Source organism: Hemicordylus capensis, chromosome 2, assembly GCF_027244095.1.
Source record: "Hemicordylus capensis ecotype Gifberg chromosome 2, rHemCap1.1.pri, whole genome shotgun sequence".
In the NCBI taxonomy this organism is placed as follows: Eukaryota; Metazoa; Chordata; class Lepidosauria; order Squamata; family Cordylidae; genus Hemicordylus; species Hemicordylus capensis.
This window is the reverse complement of record NC_069658.1, coordinates 230014516-230032476: the sequence shown is the minus strand read 5'-3', so window position 1 is coordinate 230032476 and position 17961 is coordinate 230014516. Positions and strand designations below refer to the sequence as shown.

The 17961-nt window shown below is 46.6% G+C and overlaps 1 protein-coding gene across 1 annotated transcript in view; it reads left to right on the top strand.

Moving 5' to 3' along the window:
• Positions 1–1406: 1406 nt before the first annotated feature.
• The window catches only part of LOC128343815 (class I histocompatibility antigen, F10 alpha chain-like), a 30131-nt gene continuing 13576 nt past the window's right edge, over positions 1407–17961 (top strand). The window contains exons 1-3 of the mRNA XM_053293250.1: positions 1407–1446; positions 15903–16178; positions 16794–17069. Coding sequence (XP_053149225.1) covers positions 1407–1446; positions 15903–16178; positions 16794–17069 — 592 coding nt within the window. The remainder of the gene's footprint in view (positions 1447–15902; positions 16179–16793; positions 17070–17961) is intronic.

The following is a 17961-nucleotide window of genomic DNA, read 5'->3' as shown; positions in this document are numbered from 1 at the left end:
GCGCCATTTCAGTGCTTGCCCCGGGCACCGTTTCCCCTAGTTACGCCTCTGCCTGAGGGGAATATCTTGCAGTGCTCACACATGTAGTCTCCCATTCAAATGCAGACCGAAGCGGACCTTCTTCGCAAAGGGGATTGCTAATTCATGCTTCCTATCACAAGACCAGCCCTCCTCCCCAAGAGAGCCATCATCATTTGACTGATTATAACTTCCTGTTACAAATGGCATTTAAGTTTCTGTATACTGGATGTTCGTTTCCTAATTTTCCCCCATTCGTTACGGCTACTTCCTTTTTCCATGATTGCTTTTCTTATTTTCTCGCTGGTATCATAACAAACAAAATGTATTTATTCATTACCTTGATTATTTTTCAGTCCAAAATTGTTCTCAAGTGAGTCGTATGCCAGGAATCTCTGGCACATGGTTTATGTTGAGAGCAAGTGAGGGACCCCAATCAACTGTGCAATCCACACGCTTGAAAATGAGAAAACTGCAATTGTGGTTCCTGTCGTCCTTCAATCTACTCAGGGACAGCCCAATGAAACATCTATCCATACTGATGCCAGTCCTTCGATCTCTTTCCTGGTGAACGTGAAACTCCAACCTGCTCAGAAGGGTCCCGTTTCAAGCACAACCCCCATCTGTGTGGGTCACGACAGATGCCTCTCTCCAAGACTGGGGTGGACACTGCAATGCTGCCACAACTCAGGGTCTCTGGACCTGCAATCAATGTCTACTACGCATAAATTTTCTGGAACTGTTGGCAGTGTTTCAAGCCATGTAGGCCTTCCTCCCGATGCTGCGAGGGCGAGTGGTTCAGTTACAATTGGACAACACCACTGCCATAGCCTACCTCAACAGACAGGATCACTCTGTGCACTGAGTATTCAGATCTGGCATTGGTGCATCAAGAACAGCATAACACCTGTGGCAATACACATCAAGGGGTCAGACAATGTGCTGGAAGATGGTCTCAGCCACTCATTCTCCATGGACTGACATGAGTGGGAATGGAACAACCATTACCTCCAAAGAATCTTCGACCTCTGGGGTCACCCGGAGATAGACTAGTTTGCTACAACGCAAAATGTGAAATGCAGGCTGTTCTGCTCCAGAGCGGGACATGACCCATGTTCAGTGGGGGATGCGTTCCAAATAGACTGGTCACTCCATCATGCTTACATGTTTCCCCCCTTGCCGCTCATGAGCAGAGTAGTAGCCCGACTCCTGCACAGTCCAACGAGATGCATCTTTATCACACTATGGTGGCCACGCCAAGCATGGTTTCCACATTTACTCAGACTGACTTTGCACACCTACCAGAGACTTCCGAACTGCCCAGATCTTCTAATTCAAGAGGGCAGTCGGGTGTTACACCCCGAAGTTCTCACACTGCAACTGACAGCATGGCGGATCGACTGCTGAAGAAGATCCTGCTGAACAAACGTAAGCCATCTACAAGGCGGAACTACACCAACAAGTGGAAAAGATTCGTATCTTACGGAAAGACACACGGGTTCCGTCCCAAACAGGCCTCCATACGGGAGGTCTTGCTTTATATGACAGGCCTGAAGACATCGGGGCTTTCTAATGTATCCATACGAGTGCACCTAGCAGTTCTCTCTTCTAGACATCCTGGCTGGGATGGCAAGACATTGTTCTCCCATTCTTCCTGTAAGAGTTTCCTGAGGGGACTTATGAATCTATACCCTCTTATACGTAAACCAATAGAACCATGGAGCACCTCTCTGGTCCTCTCTGCTCTAACAGAACCACCATTCGAACCTGCCCACCTTCTTCAAATCCCCATCCACGCCTTTGGAAAAGGCTCTCCACTCTTTAGACGTCCACAGGGCACTGCTCTGTTATCTCTCTAGAACAAAGCCATTCCAAAAGTCGAAAAAGTTACTGATATCATACAAGGGTTCTACTATGGGACAAGCCCTGTCCTGGCAGCATCTATCACATTGGCTGGTGGAAACCATTCACCTGACTTACTCAGTACAAGGAGTACCGGCACCAAAATCTATCGAGGTGCATTCCACTAGAGCATATGGCGGTTCTGCAGCTTTTCTGTCTGGGGTGTCCTTCCTGGATATTTGCAAGGCTGCTACTTGGTCATCTGAAGAACCTTTTGAAAAACACTACGCTATTGACCTGCAGTCCGCTGCAGAGGTGAACTTTGGGAGAGGTGTCCTTAAAAGGGTGTTACAATAACACACTGCTCCCTCCTCCTTTTGGAGCTAACTAAACAGCCATTCTAATGGATTCAACGGACCCCGTACCAGATAAACAGGTTGCTCACCTGTAACTGATGATCTGGTAGGGATCCGTTGATATCCATTAGACCCTCCCGAACCTCCCCTCTGCAGTGCACCATAGGCCTATACAGTACAACTTACCATCTATATGACTGCTTCGGCGGTCTCCAAAGAACTGAGTTGCCTGCGCTTCCTCCCACCTTAAATAGCCACGAGGTCACGTGGCACGGGGTGCAGGAACCGAGAAGGAGCTGTGGAACTCAACACCGAGAGGCTTCAGTGCAGGCGCAGAACATGAAGATATCTAAACCCCTCTTAAAGCCATCCAGGTTGTATGGATTCAACGGACCCCGTACCAGATAAGCAGGTTGCTCACCTGTAACTGATGATCTGGTAGGGATCCGTTGATATCCATTAGACCCTCCCGGGTTGTTGGCTATACAAATCCAGGTTGTTGGCTGTCCCCACATCTTGTGGCAGAGAATCCCACAAGTTGATTATGCGTTGTGTGAAAAAGTACCTCCGTTTGTTGGACCTAAATTTCCTGGCAATCAGTTTCATGGGATGACCCCTGGTTCTAGTGTTATGTGTGTGAGAGAGAAAATTCTCTCTATCCACTTTCTCCACACCATGCATGATTTTATAGACCACTGTCATGTCTCCCCACAGTCGTCTTTTTTCTAAACTAAATGGCCCCAGGTGTTGTAGCCTTGCCTCATAAGAAAGGTGCTCTAGGCCCTTGATCATCTTGGTTGCCCTCTTCTGCACCTTTCCCAGTTCTACAATGTGCTCCTTTAGATGTGGTGACCAAAACTGTATGCAGTATTCCAAGTGTGGCCGCACCATAGTTTTGTATGTTTTATTTTCAATCCCCTTCCTAATGATCCCTAGCACGGAATTGGCCTTTTTCACATTTGACACTTTCAACGAGCTGTCCACCATGACCTCAAGATCCCTCTCCTGGTCAGTCACCGACAGCTCAGTTCCCATCAGCGTATACTTGAAGTTGGGTTTTTTTGTCCTAATGCGTATCACTTTACACTTGCTGACATTGAACCACATTTGCCAATTTGTCGTCCACCACCCAGTTTGGAGAAATCCTTTGGGAGCTCCTCACTATCTGTTTTGGATTTCACTACCTGAAAGAGTTTGGTGTCATCCGCAAATTTGGCCACCTCGCTGCTTACCCCTACTTCTAGGTCATTTATGAATAAATTAAAAAGCACTGGTCCCAGTACAGATCCCTGGGGGACCCCACTTCTTACTTCCCTCCATTGTGAAAACTCTCCATTTATACCTACCCTCTGTTTCCTGTTCTTCAACCAGTTAGCAATCCACACATGTACTTGTCCCCTTATCCCATGACTGCTAAGTTTTCTCAGGCATCTTTGATGAGGAACTTTGTCTAAGGTTTTTTGAAATCCAGGCATACTATGTCAACCGGATCACCTTTATCCACACACCCTGTTGACATTCTCAAAGAACTCCAAAAGGTTTGTGAGGCAAGATCTACCTTTGCAGAAGCCATGCTGGTTCTCCTTCTCTGGCCACCGTGTGTGTGTGTGTGTGTGTGTGTGTGTGTGTGTGTGTTAGTTTGGAACAACAGTTATAAATGTGGGAGTTATACTTGCATGCAGATGCTGCTGGCTGCAAAAGTTTGTTGACTGAATAGCCCTGAAGGGCACGATTGTGGAATCACCCCAAGAGAATTACTTACAAGGTTAATGATTTAAGTGTTATGTTTAATTAATGTTTAATATATTAATATTAAATTAATATTTTAATTTAGGTAAGAGAAGGAGTACTACTGTTTTGAGTCATTAGAACATCACTTGGTTTTGCACGTCTGATGAAGGAGGCTGCCCTTTTCCCGACTGCTCCAAGAAGACACATGGTGGAAAGTGCTGAGAAGATTGTGGTCCTAGAGGTGAAAAGTTGTAGGGTGGTGTGGAGAGAGCAAGAGTGCACGTATTATGGGAGTCCGCCATGCATCTAGCCACTCTAATCTCATCAAAGGGGCATTACAGACATTGTTCTGCAGTTTAAATGGCAAAAAAAAAAAAAAAAAAATCAAGTCTCAAAAATTTAAACTGGATATGCATACAAAATCCCACACCTATCCATATAAAATTAAGATGGTGTCATGGCCTCACAAAGGTCTACTAAGCATGAAATGTTCATCCTATTCTGACAAGCAAGAATTCAACATTTAGTGATTCCCTATGAGAGACCATGGCCAAAGAATTGAGGAAAGAGACTGGGCCAGCCAAATGTAGCAGCAACTGCTGCTGCTCTCCCCACTCTCCATGCCCTCCACCTCGGGTTGCCATATCTCGCTGACCCTCCTCCTCCTCTTCTGTTTCTCCTATTGTGGTGAATTGTGAAATTGCTCAAGAATGCAGGATCAGCAATTTAACAGGTTTTTTTTTTAAAGGAGGAAACTGTGGTTTCAACAGCATGGATGATACATGTTTGATTGATTGATTAAGTGCCGTCAAGTCGGTGTCGACTCTTAGCGACCACATAGACAGATTCTCTCCAGGATGATCTGTCTTCAGCTTGGCCTTGAAGGTCTCTCAGTGGTGCAGTCCATCCACCTTGCTGCTGGTCATCTTCTTCTTCACTTTCCTTCCACTTTTCCCAGCATCATGGACTTCTCAAGGGAACTGGATCTTTGCATAATGTGTCTTCGCATACATGTTTACTCAGAACTAAATGTACATAAGAACAGCCCTGCTGGATCAGGCCCAAGGCCCATCTAGTGCGGCATCCTGTTTCACACAGTGGCCCACCAGATGCCGCTGGAAGCCACAGGCAGGAGTTGAGGGCGTGCCCTCTCTCCTGCCATTACTCCCCTGCAACTGGTACTCAGAGGCATCCTGCCTTTGAGGCTGGAGGTGGCCCACAGCCCTCCGACTAGTAGCCATTGATAGACCTCTCCTACATGAAGTCATCCAAACCCCTCTTAAAGCCATCCACGTTGTTGGCTGTCACCACATCCTGTGGCAGAGAGTTCCTCAAGTGGATCATGCGTTGTGTGAAAAAGTACTTCCGTTTGTTGGTCCTAGACCTCCTGGCAATCAATTTCATGGAGTGACCCCTGGTTCTAGTGTTGTGTGAGAGGGAAAAGAATTTCTCTCTCTCCACTTTTCCCACACCATTAAATGTAATTAAGTTCACGGTGACTTTCTCCCAGGAAAGGACTGCATAGGGGTGCGGCCCCCCCCCCCCAAAAAAATGAAAGGGATAAGGCCAGAGGAAAGGGGAACAATTTAGCAAGTTTTTAGGAAGTGGTTTCTTAACTACTCAGCAACAATATTCAGAGAAACAGGATTCTGTGAAAGCTACATCAGGTATGGTTTATTCCATTTTGGGAGCTTGGGCAGAAGTGTGGAGGGGTGGGGGGAATAATGCAGTTCAGTAAACCAGAAGCACACTAAACTGGACGTGCACAACAGCACAGAAACAACTTTTAAACATGAAAAGTTCAGGCTTTCCATGCATCTGCACATTAAGCATTGGGTTAAAGTGGGAGGGTCAGGTGAGGGACCCCAATTTAAGCTATAAGTGAGGGAAGCCCAATTTGAGCTATAGGTACGGGCAAGACAGCGAGGGAAGCCAGAAAGGGGAGGCCGAAGGTGGCGGGGTGGACTGGGAAGGACTGGGAAGGACCCCTAGCTATATGACTCCACGTCCCATTTATTGCACAAGTCCAGGGAGGCTAACCTTTAAAAAGCCCTCTATTTGGAAATATCTGACATCACACAACTCAGCAGTTGTGCATGGGTTGGGCAAGGAGGTTGGTGTTCCAGACAGACAGAAATCCCCCACCTCCACCCCTGAATTCCACCACCACAACATCCCTTTCCTTTCCCCAACACTCACTCTTATCTCCGGAGGCAAATTGAGGAATCCTCTCCCAGCAACTCCAGGCCTGTTGCTAGCCTGGAAGTGTGTGTTGTGTGTGTGTGTGTGTGAGAGAGACAAAAGTAGGGGGCCAGCTTGTCTGGCCCCGTCATTCCTAAGTTCAAGCAACATTCAGTTATTTAAAATTATTTGTTTGTAAAAATAAAAATAGAGATGCAGAGAAAGGTTGGGGGACAGGCCCCCCAGCCGCCCCCCCCCCCGCCTCAGGCTATGGATCTGAGATAATCTTCTCTTTTCTGTTTGGTTCCACAAAGGCTGCTCATGTCTTTCTTGCGTCCTTTTTTCCTTTCAAATGGCTCCATTTTGATTTCACCTGCTTTACTGTTATGATAACTAAACTGCCAGTATATGGCTGTGAAATTTGCACTAAGCGATGCTTCTCTTTCAAACTGCACATGGGAAGGTGGTGTGTGTTAACAGCTGCAGATGGGGGTGGTACACAAGCAGCTCAGTGGCCCCTGACCTCCAGTCCCCAGGTTTCACAGGACTCATAAGAACAGTCCTGCTGGGTCAGGCCCAAGAAGGCCCATCTAGTCCAGTGTCCTGTTTCACACAGTGGCCCACCAGATGCCTCTCGGAAGCCCACAAGCAGGAGAAGGAAGGCATGCCCTCTCTCCTGCTGTTGCTCCCCTGCAACTGGTATTCAAAGGCATCCTGCCTGTGAGGCTGGAGCTCATTAATAGCCCTCTGACTAGTATCTATTGATAGACCTGTCCTCCACTAATTTACCTAAACCCCTCTTAAAGTCATCAAGGTGGTTGGCTGTCACCACATCTTGTGGCAAAGAATTCCTTGGCAATCCATTTCATAGACTGACCCCTGGTTCTAGTGTTAGGTGAGAGAGAGAGAAAATTATCTCTATCCACTTTCTCCATACAATGCATGATTTTATAGACCTCTATCATTTCTCCCCTCAGTCATCTTTTTTCTAAAGTAAAGAGCCCCAGATGCGGTAGCCTTGCTCATAAGGAAGGTGCTCTAGACCCCTGGTCATCTTGGTTGCCCTCTTCTGCACCTTTTCCTGTTCTGCATTACAATGTCCTTCTTAAGATATGGTGACCAAAACTGTACACAGTATTCCAGATGTGGCTGCATCATAGTTTTGTATAAGGGTATTATAATTTTGTTTGTTTGATTGATTGATTGATTGGTTGGTTGGTTGATTGATTGATTTTCTATACTGCCCTTCCAAAAATGGCTCAGGGTGGTTTACACAGAGAAATAATAAATAAATAAGATGGCTCCCTGTCCCCAAAGGGCTCACAATCTAAAAAGAAACATAAGACTTTGCCCCTGCTAACTGGGCAAAGAGGCACCTTTGACTGTGGTGATTCTCTTTATTTAGCAGGGGGAGAGTAACTGGCCCCATCCACCCCCAGCACAGTACTTCCAGTGACTGTTGCTGGTGTGTGTCTTATGTTTCTTTTTAGAATGTGAGCCCTTTGGGGACAGGGAGCCATCTTATTTGTTATTTCTCTTTGTAAACCGCCCTGAGCCATTTTTGGAAGGGCGGTATAGAAATTGAATTATTATTATTATTATTATTATTATTATTATTATTATTATTATTAAGATAGACACCAGCAACAGTCACTGGAGGTACTGTGCTGGGGGTGGATGGGGCCAGTTACTCTCCCCCTGCTAAATAAAGAGAATCACCATGTTAAAAAGGTGCCTCTTTGCCAAGTTAGCAGAGGTTGCTAATAAAATTAGCAGTTTTATTTTCAATCCCCTTCCCTATGCTATTTTCATCCTTAGCATGGAATTGCCCTTTTTCACAGCTGCCGTGCACTGAGTCGGCACTTTCAATCAGCTGTCCACCACAACCCCAAGATTTCTCTCCTGGTCAGTCATTGACAGCTCAGACCCGATCAGCGTATACTTACTTACTTACTTACTTACTTACTTATTTCATTTATAAACCGCCCCATCCAAAGGCTCTGGGTGGTGTACAACAGCTTCTAAAAGATATAAAAACACACAATTCAAAACATAGCGCTAAAAACAATATAAGACCATTTAAAATCAATTAAAATACTTTAAAAACACTTTACAAACCTTGGAAGTCCAGGCCAAACAAGTAAGTTTTTACTGGGCTCTCTTAAAGGCCGACAGTGAGCCTAAATTGCAGATATCTGCCGGGAGTGCAATCCATAGACCAGGAGCAGCTACAGAAAAGGCCCGGTTTCGAGTCACCACCAGACGTGCCGGTGGTAACTGGAGACAGTGCTCTCCAGATGACCTCAATGAGTGATGGGGATCATACCGAAGAAGGCACTCTCTAAGGTAGCCGAACCCAAGCCATTCTGAGCTTTAAAGGTAATAAGCAGCACTTTGTATTTCACCCGAAAACATATCAGCAGCCAGTGCAACTGTTTTAAGACAGGCATAATATGGTCTCTCCGGGTTACCCCAGAGACCAGCCTGGCTGCCGCATTTTAAACAAACTGAAGTTTCCAAACTATGTACAAAGGCAGCCCCACATAGAGCGCATTGCAGTAGTCGAACCGGGAGGTTACCAGCTGATGCACCACTGTTTTGAGATCGTCCTCTTCAAGGAATGGATGCAGCTGTCGAATCAGCCGAAGCTGGTAGAAAGCGTTCCTGGCCATAGCCTCCATCTGAGATACCAGGGTGAGGCCTGGATCCAAGAGCACACCCAAGCTGCGTACCTGTTCCTTCTGCGGGAGTGTAACCCCATCCAGCACAGGAAGATCTAACTCATCCCTTAAATTCCAATCCCCCACAATGAGCACCTCCGTCTTGTTTGGATTCAGCTTCAATTTGTTATCCCTGCCAATGTGTAAAATTGGCATTGCTCCCTCCCCCAATGTGCATCACTTTACATTTGCTAACTGTGAGCCGCATTTGCCATTTTGTTTTCCACTCTCCTCGCATGTATGCTGAATTTGATCACACTGGTTCCATGACACCAACATCATGCAGAAGGTCCTTGTTGGAGCTAGGACCCTGGCAGCATCAGCTCTCAGCTGCAGTATCTCATAGTGACCACTCGGGGCGGGGAATTAGGATCGTGGATAAAAGTGCTGGCCTCCTCCCCTCTTTGTTCTACCAGTGCGAGCCCCCACTTTGTTCCCCATGTCTCCAGACATGACTGTTCATTTTGGTCTCTCTCTCTAGCCATGAGCTACAGCCAGGACTGTCTTTAGGGCATGGCAAGCAGGGTGACTACCCCGGGCCTCACTCTTTTAACCCCCATTAGAATTAACTGGAAGGGGGCCCCACACTAGCTGATTTGCTCTGGGGCCCCGCACCGCACCAGGGTTCTCTAAGGACAGCCCTGGCTACAGCTGAAATTAACCTGCACGCACAAGTTTATTGCACAAGTCCAGGGAAGCTAACCTTTAAAAAGCCCTCTATTTGGAAATATCTGACATCACACAACTCAGCAGTTGTGCATGGGTTGGGCAAGGAGGTTGGTGTTTCAGACAGACAGAAATCCCCCACCTCCACCCCTGAATTCCACCACCACATCCCTTTCCTTTCCCCAACACTCACTCTATCTCCCGAGGCAAATCAAGGAATCCTCTTGCAGCAACTCCAGGCCTGTTGCTAGCCTGAAAAGGGGGGGGGGGGTGCCAAAAGTAGAGAGCCAGCTTGTCTGGCCCCTGTCACTCCTAACTTCAAGCAACATTCAGTTATTATTTTTTAAATGTTTACAAATATTAGGGGTGCAGAGAATGATTGGGAGGCAAGCCCCCTTAGCACCCCCCCCGCCCCTGGCTATGGGTCTGAGAGAATCTTCTGTTTTCATTGCTGCTTGGTTGTTCAGCAAAGGCTGTTCATGTCTTTCTTTTTGAAAGTTCAAGTGTACTATGTCAACTGAATCACCTTTATCCACACACCTGATGACACTCTCAAAGAACTCCATAAGGCTGGTGATGCAACATTTAGCTTTGCAGAAGCCATGCTGGTTCTCCTTCAGCCGGGCCTGTTCTTCTATATACTTAACAATTTTCTCCTCAAGAATGCTTTCCATCAATTTCCTGGAACAGACATTAAGCTAACCAGCCTGTAATTTCCCAGATTCCCCATGGATCCCTTTTTGAAAACTGGTGTTACATTGGCTACTTTCCAGTCCTCCAGTACAGAGCCAGATTGTAGGGATAAGTTATATATTTTTGCAAAGAGGTCGGCAATTTCACGTTTGAGTTCTTTAAGGACTCTTGGGTGGATAACATCTGGCCCTGACTTCAAGGGAACTAACTTGTTCCCTGAGAGACAGAGCTCCTTGTACTGATTACACACCCATGACTTCCGCCAACTGAACTGATAGCCATACATGCAACACTCTTTGCAATACACTGGGAAGCATCCCTTCCGGGCCCGTAGCTAGCCTAAACTTTTGAGGTGTGCGTGTCAAGAACGTGGGAGGTCAGGTTATATGGCAACAGCCAAAGAGCCAAAGCTGCCCTCCTTTATTTATTTATTTTATCATATTTCTATATCGCCTGATATGTACATCTCTAGGCGGTGTACAAAATTTAAAATATTTAAAAGTTACAAATTAAAATACATAATAAAAACAATAGAATACAATAGATATTAAAACAAGTTTTAAAATTAATTCTTATTAAAATTAAATCTAATTAAAAGGCTGTGAAAACAGGCGTTGAGGTTCTTGCTAAAAACAAATGGAGACGGAGATGCTCTTATTTCAGTAGGGAGCATATTCCAAAACACTGGGGCAGCCACAGAGAAAGCCTATGCCCTTTGCAGAGCATCAGCCATGCCAATGTACACTCTATACATACAGTCTCTCTCTCTCTCTCTCTCTTGCAGAGCCCCAGACAAGAGTCACACATCCCATCTCCCTAGCCTCTCTTTTTGCTTTGCTAGCAGCAGCCTGCTCCCAGGAGCCGTCATGGGGGAGGGGGAAGACAGACATAGGTACACACTGACACACACCTCCAAAATTACCTAGGTGCACCTCTAGCCTCACCTGTAAATGCCTGCCCCCCACCCACATAATGACTTAATATCAAAAAAGTCAAGAAAACAGATCTTCGTACATTACCATGACATTACCAAGACACAGCCAGCTACTTGCCCGATATGCCCAGCTGAAGGGGAGGACTAGAGACTAATCTTCTCTCTCCTTCTCCGTGTTCTGCTGCTCTGAGCTGCAGCTGCAGTCACTCTCTCTCTGCAGCAGCCATCACATCGGTCATTTCCAGTCTCTCCCGCCATCTCTCTCAGCGCCTCAAACCGTCCTCACTTGCACTGGCTCTTTGAGCAGGCGCACAAGCGGGAGAAGACAAAAGCACAGCCTAGCAGCTGCTTGCTTACTCGCTCGGTGGCAACAGGAGGAGGAGGAGCAGCTGGAGCACCGGCGCAGCAGGCTGCGAGACAAGCTATTCTTCTCCCTCCTCAGCTGAGCTCCTGGTGGCTGCTGTGGAGGAAGAAGAATTTGGGGGGGAGGCAGGTGAACTCCATGCCAGGGTTGCCAGAACCGGTATACTTGTGAGTCAAATGGGCCATAAGCCAGAATTTGGCTTTTTAAAAGCCAAATCTGGCCACCTAGCTCCATGCCACCATCTGGCTACGTGTCTGGTCCCTTCCCCTGCTGGCTATCTATCTTCATGACTCGTTTTGTTGGCTGTTAAGAGTATTGGAGATTATTTGAAAGCCAGGTCCTAGCTGAAGTTGTCAGCTATTCAACAGTTCAAACTTTCTTTCCCAAGAATACGAAAGAGGGAGTAGTACTTACCTTCTCTGCCCACTGGTCTCCTTGTGAGCAAGGGGCCTCCTTTCGAGCTCCCCCACACTTTCCCTTGCTAAACTCCACTCCATTCTCCAATGACCCTGTTTGCTCATTCCTGTTCGCTCAGTTCTGTTCGCTCAATTTTCTGGCCGTTGCCTCTTATGTAGAAAGGCTCAACAGAAATGTGGCCCCTCCCACCAGGTGTGACTCACCTTAGTCCTAGCTGGAGAAAAACTAGTAATGAGGGCTACACAGCCCCAGAACCAGCCCTGGCAAAAACCAAGACACAGACACACTCTGAGGCTTCTCCTCTAAAGAGATATCAGACCCTCAAAATCTCTTTGTCCTCCTGGTTGTTTTGAAGGGGTTTTGGTTTTTTAGGAAAGCTTTGCTACCTCTCTCCTCCTAGCTCTCCTCCTCTTTCCAGAGCAGGCTTCACTTAACAATTGCTAAGTGTGAGGGGCATTTTTGGATCCTGGAAGGCTGTATAGGCCTGGGGCTCAGAGGCCCAAGCAGCTCTTCTCCCACTCCTAGGCAATCCCCATTCACTTCAACAGAGAAGGCAGGTCTATGCTCTCAAAAGGATGCACTCTTGTGTAGCTGTACTATCTGCAGGGAAGACCAGGAATGGCCTTGTGGGCATGGAACTCCAAGCATTGGGGCCTGCAGGTGAAATCATCAGATGCACTCACAGAACTGCACATGAAAATGTGTGCTGTTCCTCTTTTTGCCCCAGGGACAAACAGCTTACTCAAGCCAGAAAGTCCCATGGTTGTGCCCACAAAGGAGCTGACTTTGCCTCCAGAGTGCCCTTCTTCCTTTAAAAAAAAAAAAGTTCTGGTTTTGTTGTGGCCAGATTGCTTGCATGAAAAAGGGAAGAAGGGAGAGGTTGCTGGCAGTTAGGAGACTCATGGTCACTCTGAGCAGAAGGAGAAAGACAGATAGGAAAGAACAGGGAAAAGAAAAGAAAACGAGGTTAGACAGAGAGGGAGAGAAAGCAGAGAGCTTCCATTCTTGATTCTAGCAGAGTTTCCAATCCCAGACAAAACAGCTGGGATATATTCAGACTAGCTTCTATTACACAACTGTGAGACAAGCTCAGATTTGATTTTTAGGGATGTGCACAAATTGGATTTTGCTATTCTAGTTGAGTTTGAATCGAATCAGCCTGATTCAATTCTGCTGGCATTGAATCTCAGTCGATTTGGTTTGAATTTGATTCAATTCTAATAGATTCAGCTGAATTTTAAGGGCCTGGGGCACCAAAGCGGGTGGGGTGGCACAATGTGTGCTACCCACCACACAACCCACATAGCAATTGGCACTTGGTTGATTTTTTTTGGTAATTTAAAAATATTTTTTACAAGGCAGACCCCTAACTTTAAAAAGGTGACCTGGTCTACTCAGTTCTATGGACAGACCAACTCTCCAGCAAACCCAATGGGAAATTCCCACTGGGTTTGCTGGAGAGTTGCTCTACCCATAGAACCCAATGGGTAGACCAATCGGCAAGTTGGTAGAAAGCATTATTGTCTAGATTCCAAAAAGGCCATTTCAGCCATACATATCTGCCCTACATCTTCAGTAGTGGGAAAAGATGCAAAAAATTCATTCAGCTTCTCTGCAACCTCCTTATCTTCCTTGATCACATCTTTAACTCCCTTTTCATTCAGCTGTCAAATCGCCTCTCTGGCCAATTTTCTTTTAATGTATTTAAAGAGAGACTGATGGCCCTCATTCACGGGGGTTCCGTTCTCATCATAGGCACAATTAGGGAAACCACAAATGATGAAACCTTAATAGGAATTGGTGGGTTAGGTTCCTAAACAAAAAAGGGGGGCTAAAAAAGTGGGGAGGAGAGAGAAATAAGAGAAATGAAGTACTGTACCTTGTTCTCCAGGTCTCCAGCAATGCTCCCCAAACCCCCCAATTCCTCTTATTCCTCCTCCCCGCCCAAAAAATCATAGGAATCTTTTAGAAAGAGCTACAGATTGGCTCAGCACTGTAAAGTGGTGGCTAGAAGTGACATATGAAGTCATTTCTGGGTCATTTCTGGCCACTCAAATCCATGAACAGGCAAATTTTAGCCTACTGTTTTACTGTGGATAAAGAAACTGGGTCTCTGACCCTTCCATGGATATGCGAAAGCACGGCTCTTGAATCGAAAGGTAATGAGGGCCACCTGCAATGTATTTAAATCTCATTTTTCATCTGACTTTCAAAAGCATATGTATTTATAGGGATGTGCCAAATTGAATTAAATAAAATCAATTCAACTCGAATCAGGCCGAGTGATTTAACTCAAACTCAAATTGCGCTTAAAACAAATCTTGGCCAAATTTGGCACAGCTGTAGGGACACATAGGGATGGCTCAAGGGTGTCATTTGAGCCGATGTCATCCACCCCAATCCAAGATGGTGACGCGTGCACATTTGAGGTGCAAGTAGGCTCACTTGTGAACTGTCTAATCGGCTGGCAGGGGAGGATCGCCCGCCTGTCCCTTTTCTCTCCAAGAGCTCTGCTCAGCCAGCAGCCTGATTGACACCATTCTTCTGGGAGCTGCGGCGTTCACACCTGACACCTCTCTGCTTGTAAGTTGTAACTAATCAGTCACCTGCTGCAGCTGACTGCCCGCTCTGGGGAAGAGGACAAAAGTGGGGCGGGGGGGGGGGGAGGTTGAGCATGGCTTTTATGCCGGCAGCTGGCCCTTTAAAATTTGCGGTAGAGGCAGCTGGGGTTTCCCTGGAAATGAAGGGGGTCCGAGAGGGGACTCTCTTCTCTCTGTGCAACCTCAGGTCCTGCTCGCTCTCTCTCTTCACAGTTCAATCCCAGACTGTTCCTTCCTGCTCTGAGAGTGATTTAGCTCTCCAGAGTTTCAACTCTCTGCCAGTGATTTCTCTGCTCTAACTGTGACTGCAACTCCTCCTCTTGGATGTTTCAGTTCTTCTTCTTGTACTGCACTTCTTTTCTGACTCTGACTGGTCTACCTAAAAACTCTGCTGAAGGCAGCCTCCTTATATTCTCTAACTTCCCTCCCATTTTTCCAGACCATCCAATCAACATATGTTCCCTCCCATTTTTCCAAACACACCCAATAAAATGAAACCCTCTCTTCCCTACAAAATCAAACCAGTACAATTCATCTCCCTCCAAAACCAATTGTTGAACAAGAACCATGAACATTTGACCCCTGCACAGCTTTCTTAACATAGGGAATAAGCAAGGCTATTGCAATATAGGACCTTATATACAAAAAGAGGAGTTTTAGGCCCCGTTCCTTCACAGGCTACCTATCCAGAGCAGAACTGAGTCCCCTCCTGTTTCACTCCTGATGTTCCTAACCTACTGTCTTAAGTAGAGATGTGCATGAATAGATTTTTTGTGATTTGATTTGAGGTTGAATCGAATCAGCCAGATTTGATTCTAACTCAAATCTAATCAGATTCGATTTGAGTTAGATTCTTTTCAGATTTGGATCAATTTGGCCCACTTCTAATGGTCCTAGGGACACCAAATTTGGGTGGTGGGTAGGTCCCCATGGTTGCCACCTACCACCCAAATTTGAAGGCAGTGGGGCAGTTGGTTGATTTTTAATGATTTCTTTTTTTCTTTTAGTTTTTACTGATTTTGTATATTTTTGCCATAGGAAATAATGGAGGCTAAGCTCTAGCCCTTGTAGGAGCAAAATGTGAGGTCACTATTTTTCTAGTGTTTGGATTCTTTGGTGTATAATAACTTTTCCTCATAATGAATCCCTATGAGGATTCATTGCACACCTTCATTTCTTCTGTTTATTAAATAGACTGCTATGATTTGGGTCACTGGAATATTTTGGACCTTAATTCTTGAGCTCCTGGCAAGCTCTTGGGGGTGGGCCTATTTCATCAAGAGGAAAAGGAAACTTTTTCTGTGTTCATGGAGGAATCACAAGATGGTCTGGGGTGCCCAAAACTGCAGGCCTCTGTCCTCTCCCTTCTATCTTTTCTAGGCTTGGTCACACATTCCTTGTGCTATCTTAGCACATCAATCTGGGAGCCCGGTCGGGAGCAGCCCACCTTCTTCAGTGAGGGGTACGTGGATGGTTATCTCACTGGTTTGTATGATCACAACACAAGAAGCGTTTTGCTTAAAACCTTCTGGTTGAAGAAGTGTGAAGAGGATAATCCTCAGCTGTGGGACTTGTTCACCCAGCGGGCACAGACTGATGAGTTGTTGTTCATAAGGGACGTGATGAGCCTGCAGAAATACTACAACCAGAGCGGGGGTGAGTGGCTAGCAGGAGAGGCACCGATACCCTCTGTCTCTCCCTCCCAGAGGCGGGCAGTAGGGAGCATCTGCTAAGAAGGAGGGCAGCAATGAACTTCCCAGGAGCTTTTTTCAATTTGCAGCCCAAATCTAAACATGCAAAGAAACTGCATGATCAGAGGAGGGGGAGAGCAGAGGGGAGCACAGCCCCCTTTCCTCCTCTCCCACCCGCTAGAAGCAAGATTAAGGGCCTGGGCAGGTGAAGTAAGAACGGCCCCACAAGGCAGAAGCTGCTGCCACCACCCCTAGGGCAGGGCGTGCCTCCAGCCTCTCCTCTTGCTCAGTGCATTTGTCGGGGAATAATATCTTCCCTCTCGCTGCCAATGTACCCATTGTGCCAATGGGGGTATAAGCACGTCTGGTTCCCATTCCTGGGTGAGGGATGAAACCTGCATTAGGGAAATACACAGAAGGGTTGAGACAAACAGGCAAGTCCATCTTTCTCCTTCTGCCCCCACCCAGTACCACCGCAGGGTTGATAGTGGCTGCCTTTTCTACCCCATTGTTATTCAGACCTCTTCCTGTGTGACAAACATCTCACCCGGATGGTCCTACCTCTGTGTCTCTCTTCCAGGGATTCACATTCTGCAGAGAATGATTGGCTGTGAGTTGCATGAGGATGGGAGGAAGGTAGGGTATAATCAGTATGGCTACAATGGAAGGGACTTCATCAGCTTCGACAAGGAGACCCTCACCTTCACAGCAGCCGATGCCCAAGCACAAGTGACAAAGAGGAAGTGGGATACTGACTTGGCCCGTTCCGAATACTTTAAGTCCTACCTGGATAAGGATTGCTTTGATGAGCTGCACAAGTTTTTTGAGTATGGGAAGGAAGATCTGTTGAGGAAAGGTGAGGATCATAAATTGTTGGGGTGCGGGGGGGGGTGTCTGTTAATAGAACTGCTCCCAGGAAATTGGCACTGGCAGGGATCCCGATCTACATTTTAGGTTTGTGTGGAGGAATTGGCTAGCTTGAAATGGAGCAGTCCTACCTTCAGAATAGATTTAATTAGTTCAAAGCTTCAGTCGCAGAAAGAACTGAATGGATAGGTTGAAGTTCAAAAATAAAATGAGGTCTATTGAAGGGTGTTTGGGGTACAGGAAGAGAAAATAATGGTTAATGCGCAACAATATTAAACTAACACAGACTGGCAAGACCAACACATTACAAAGGACTATGTTACAGCTCACAAGGAGGCAATTTGGCTTGAGTTTTCAAAATAAGTTCGCTCAAGTCTGTCGAGAGAGACTTGACTCGAGTTTTGGATTTTAGGAGAAATGAGGGGAAAGGGAAGTAGCATTTTGAGAACGGGAACTGTCTCGCTCCTTCTCAGAGGAATGCTGTCAACCCTTGCAGCTCGGTCGTTACCAAGAGGCTTCTCTCCTCCAAGGCAGGAAGGCGGGCATGGGAACCCAGGGACCAGGCAGAGGTCTGGTAGTCAGGGAAAATCTAAAAATGGACCGGACCAGAATCTCACAGCCAGGAGTGCTGAACAGATCGGGTTAGAAGGAAGGCCAGTCTGGAGGCAGAAAGTAAAGCAGGAGCGAGAATCAAAGCAGGGCAAAATGGAGGTGCCGGTGCCAAGATATAGGAAATGGCTGGTGCATCCGAGGAAGAAACACTTGGTGAATCTGGAGTAGAGCCACAAATGGCCTAAGGGACGCTAGCGACCCAGGAGACACACGGATTGGTGTTCCTTTGGTCTCTTATAAGAGGATTCTTGCCCAAGGGCAATATGCTG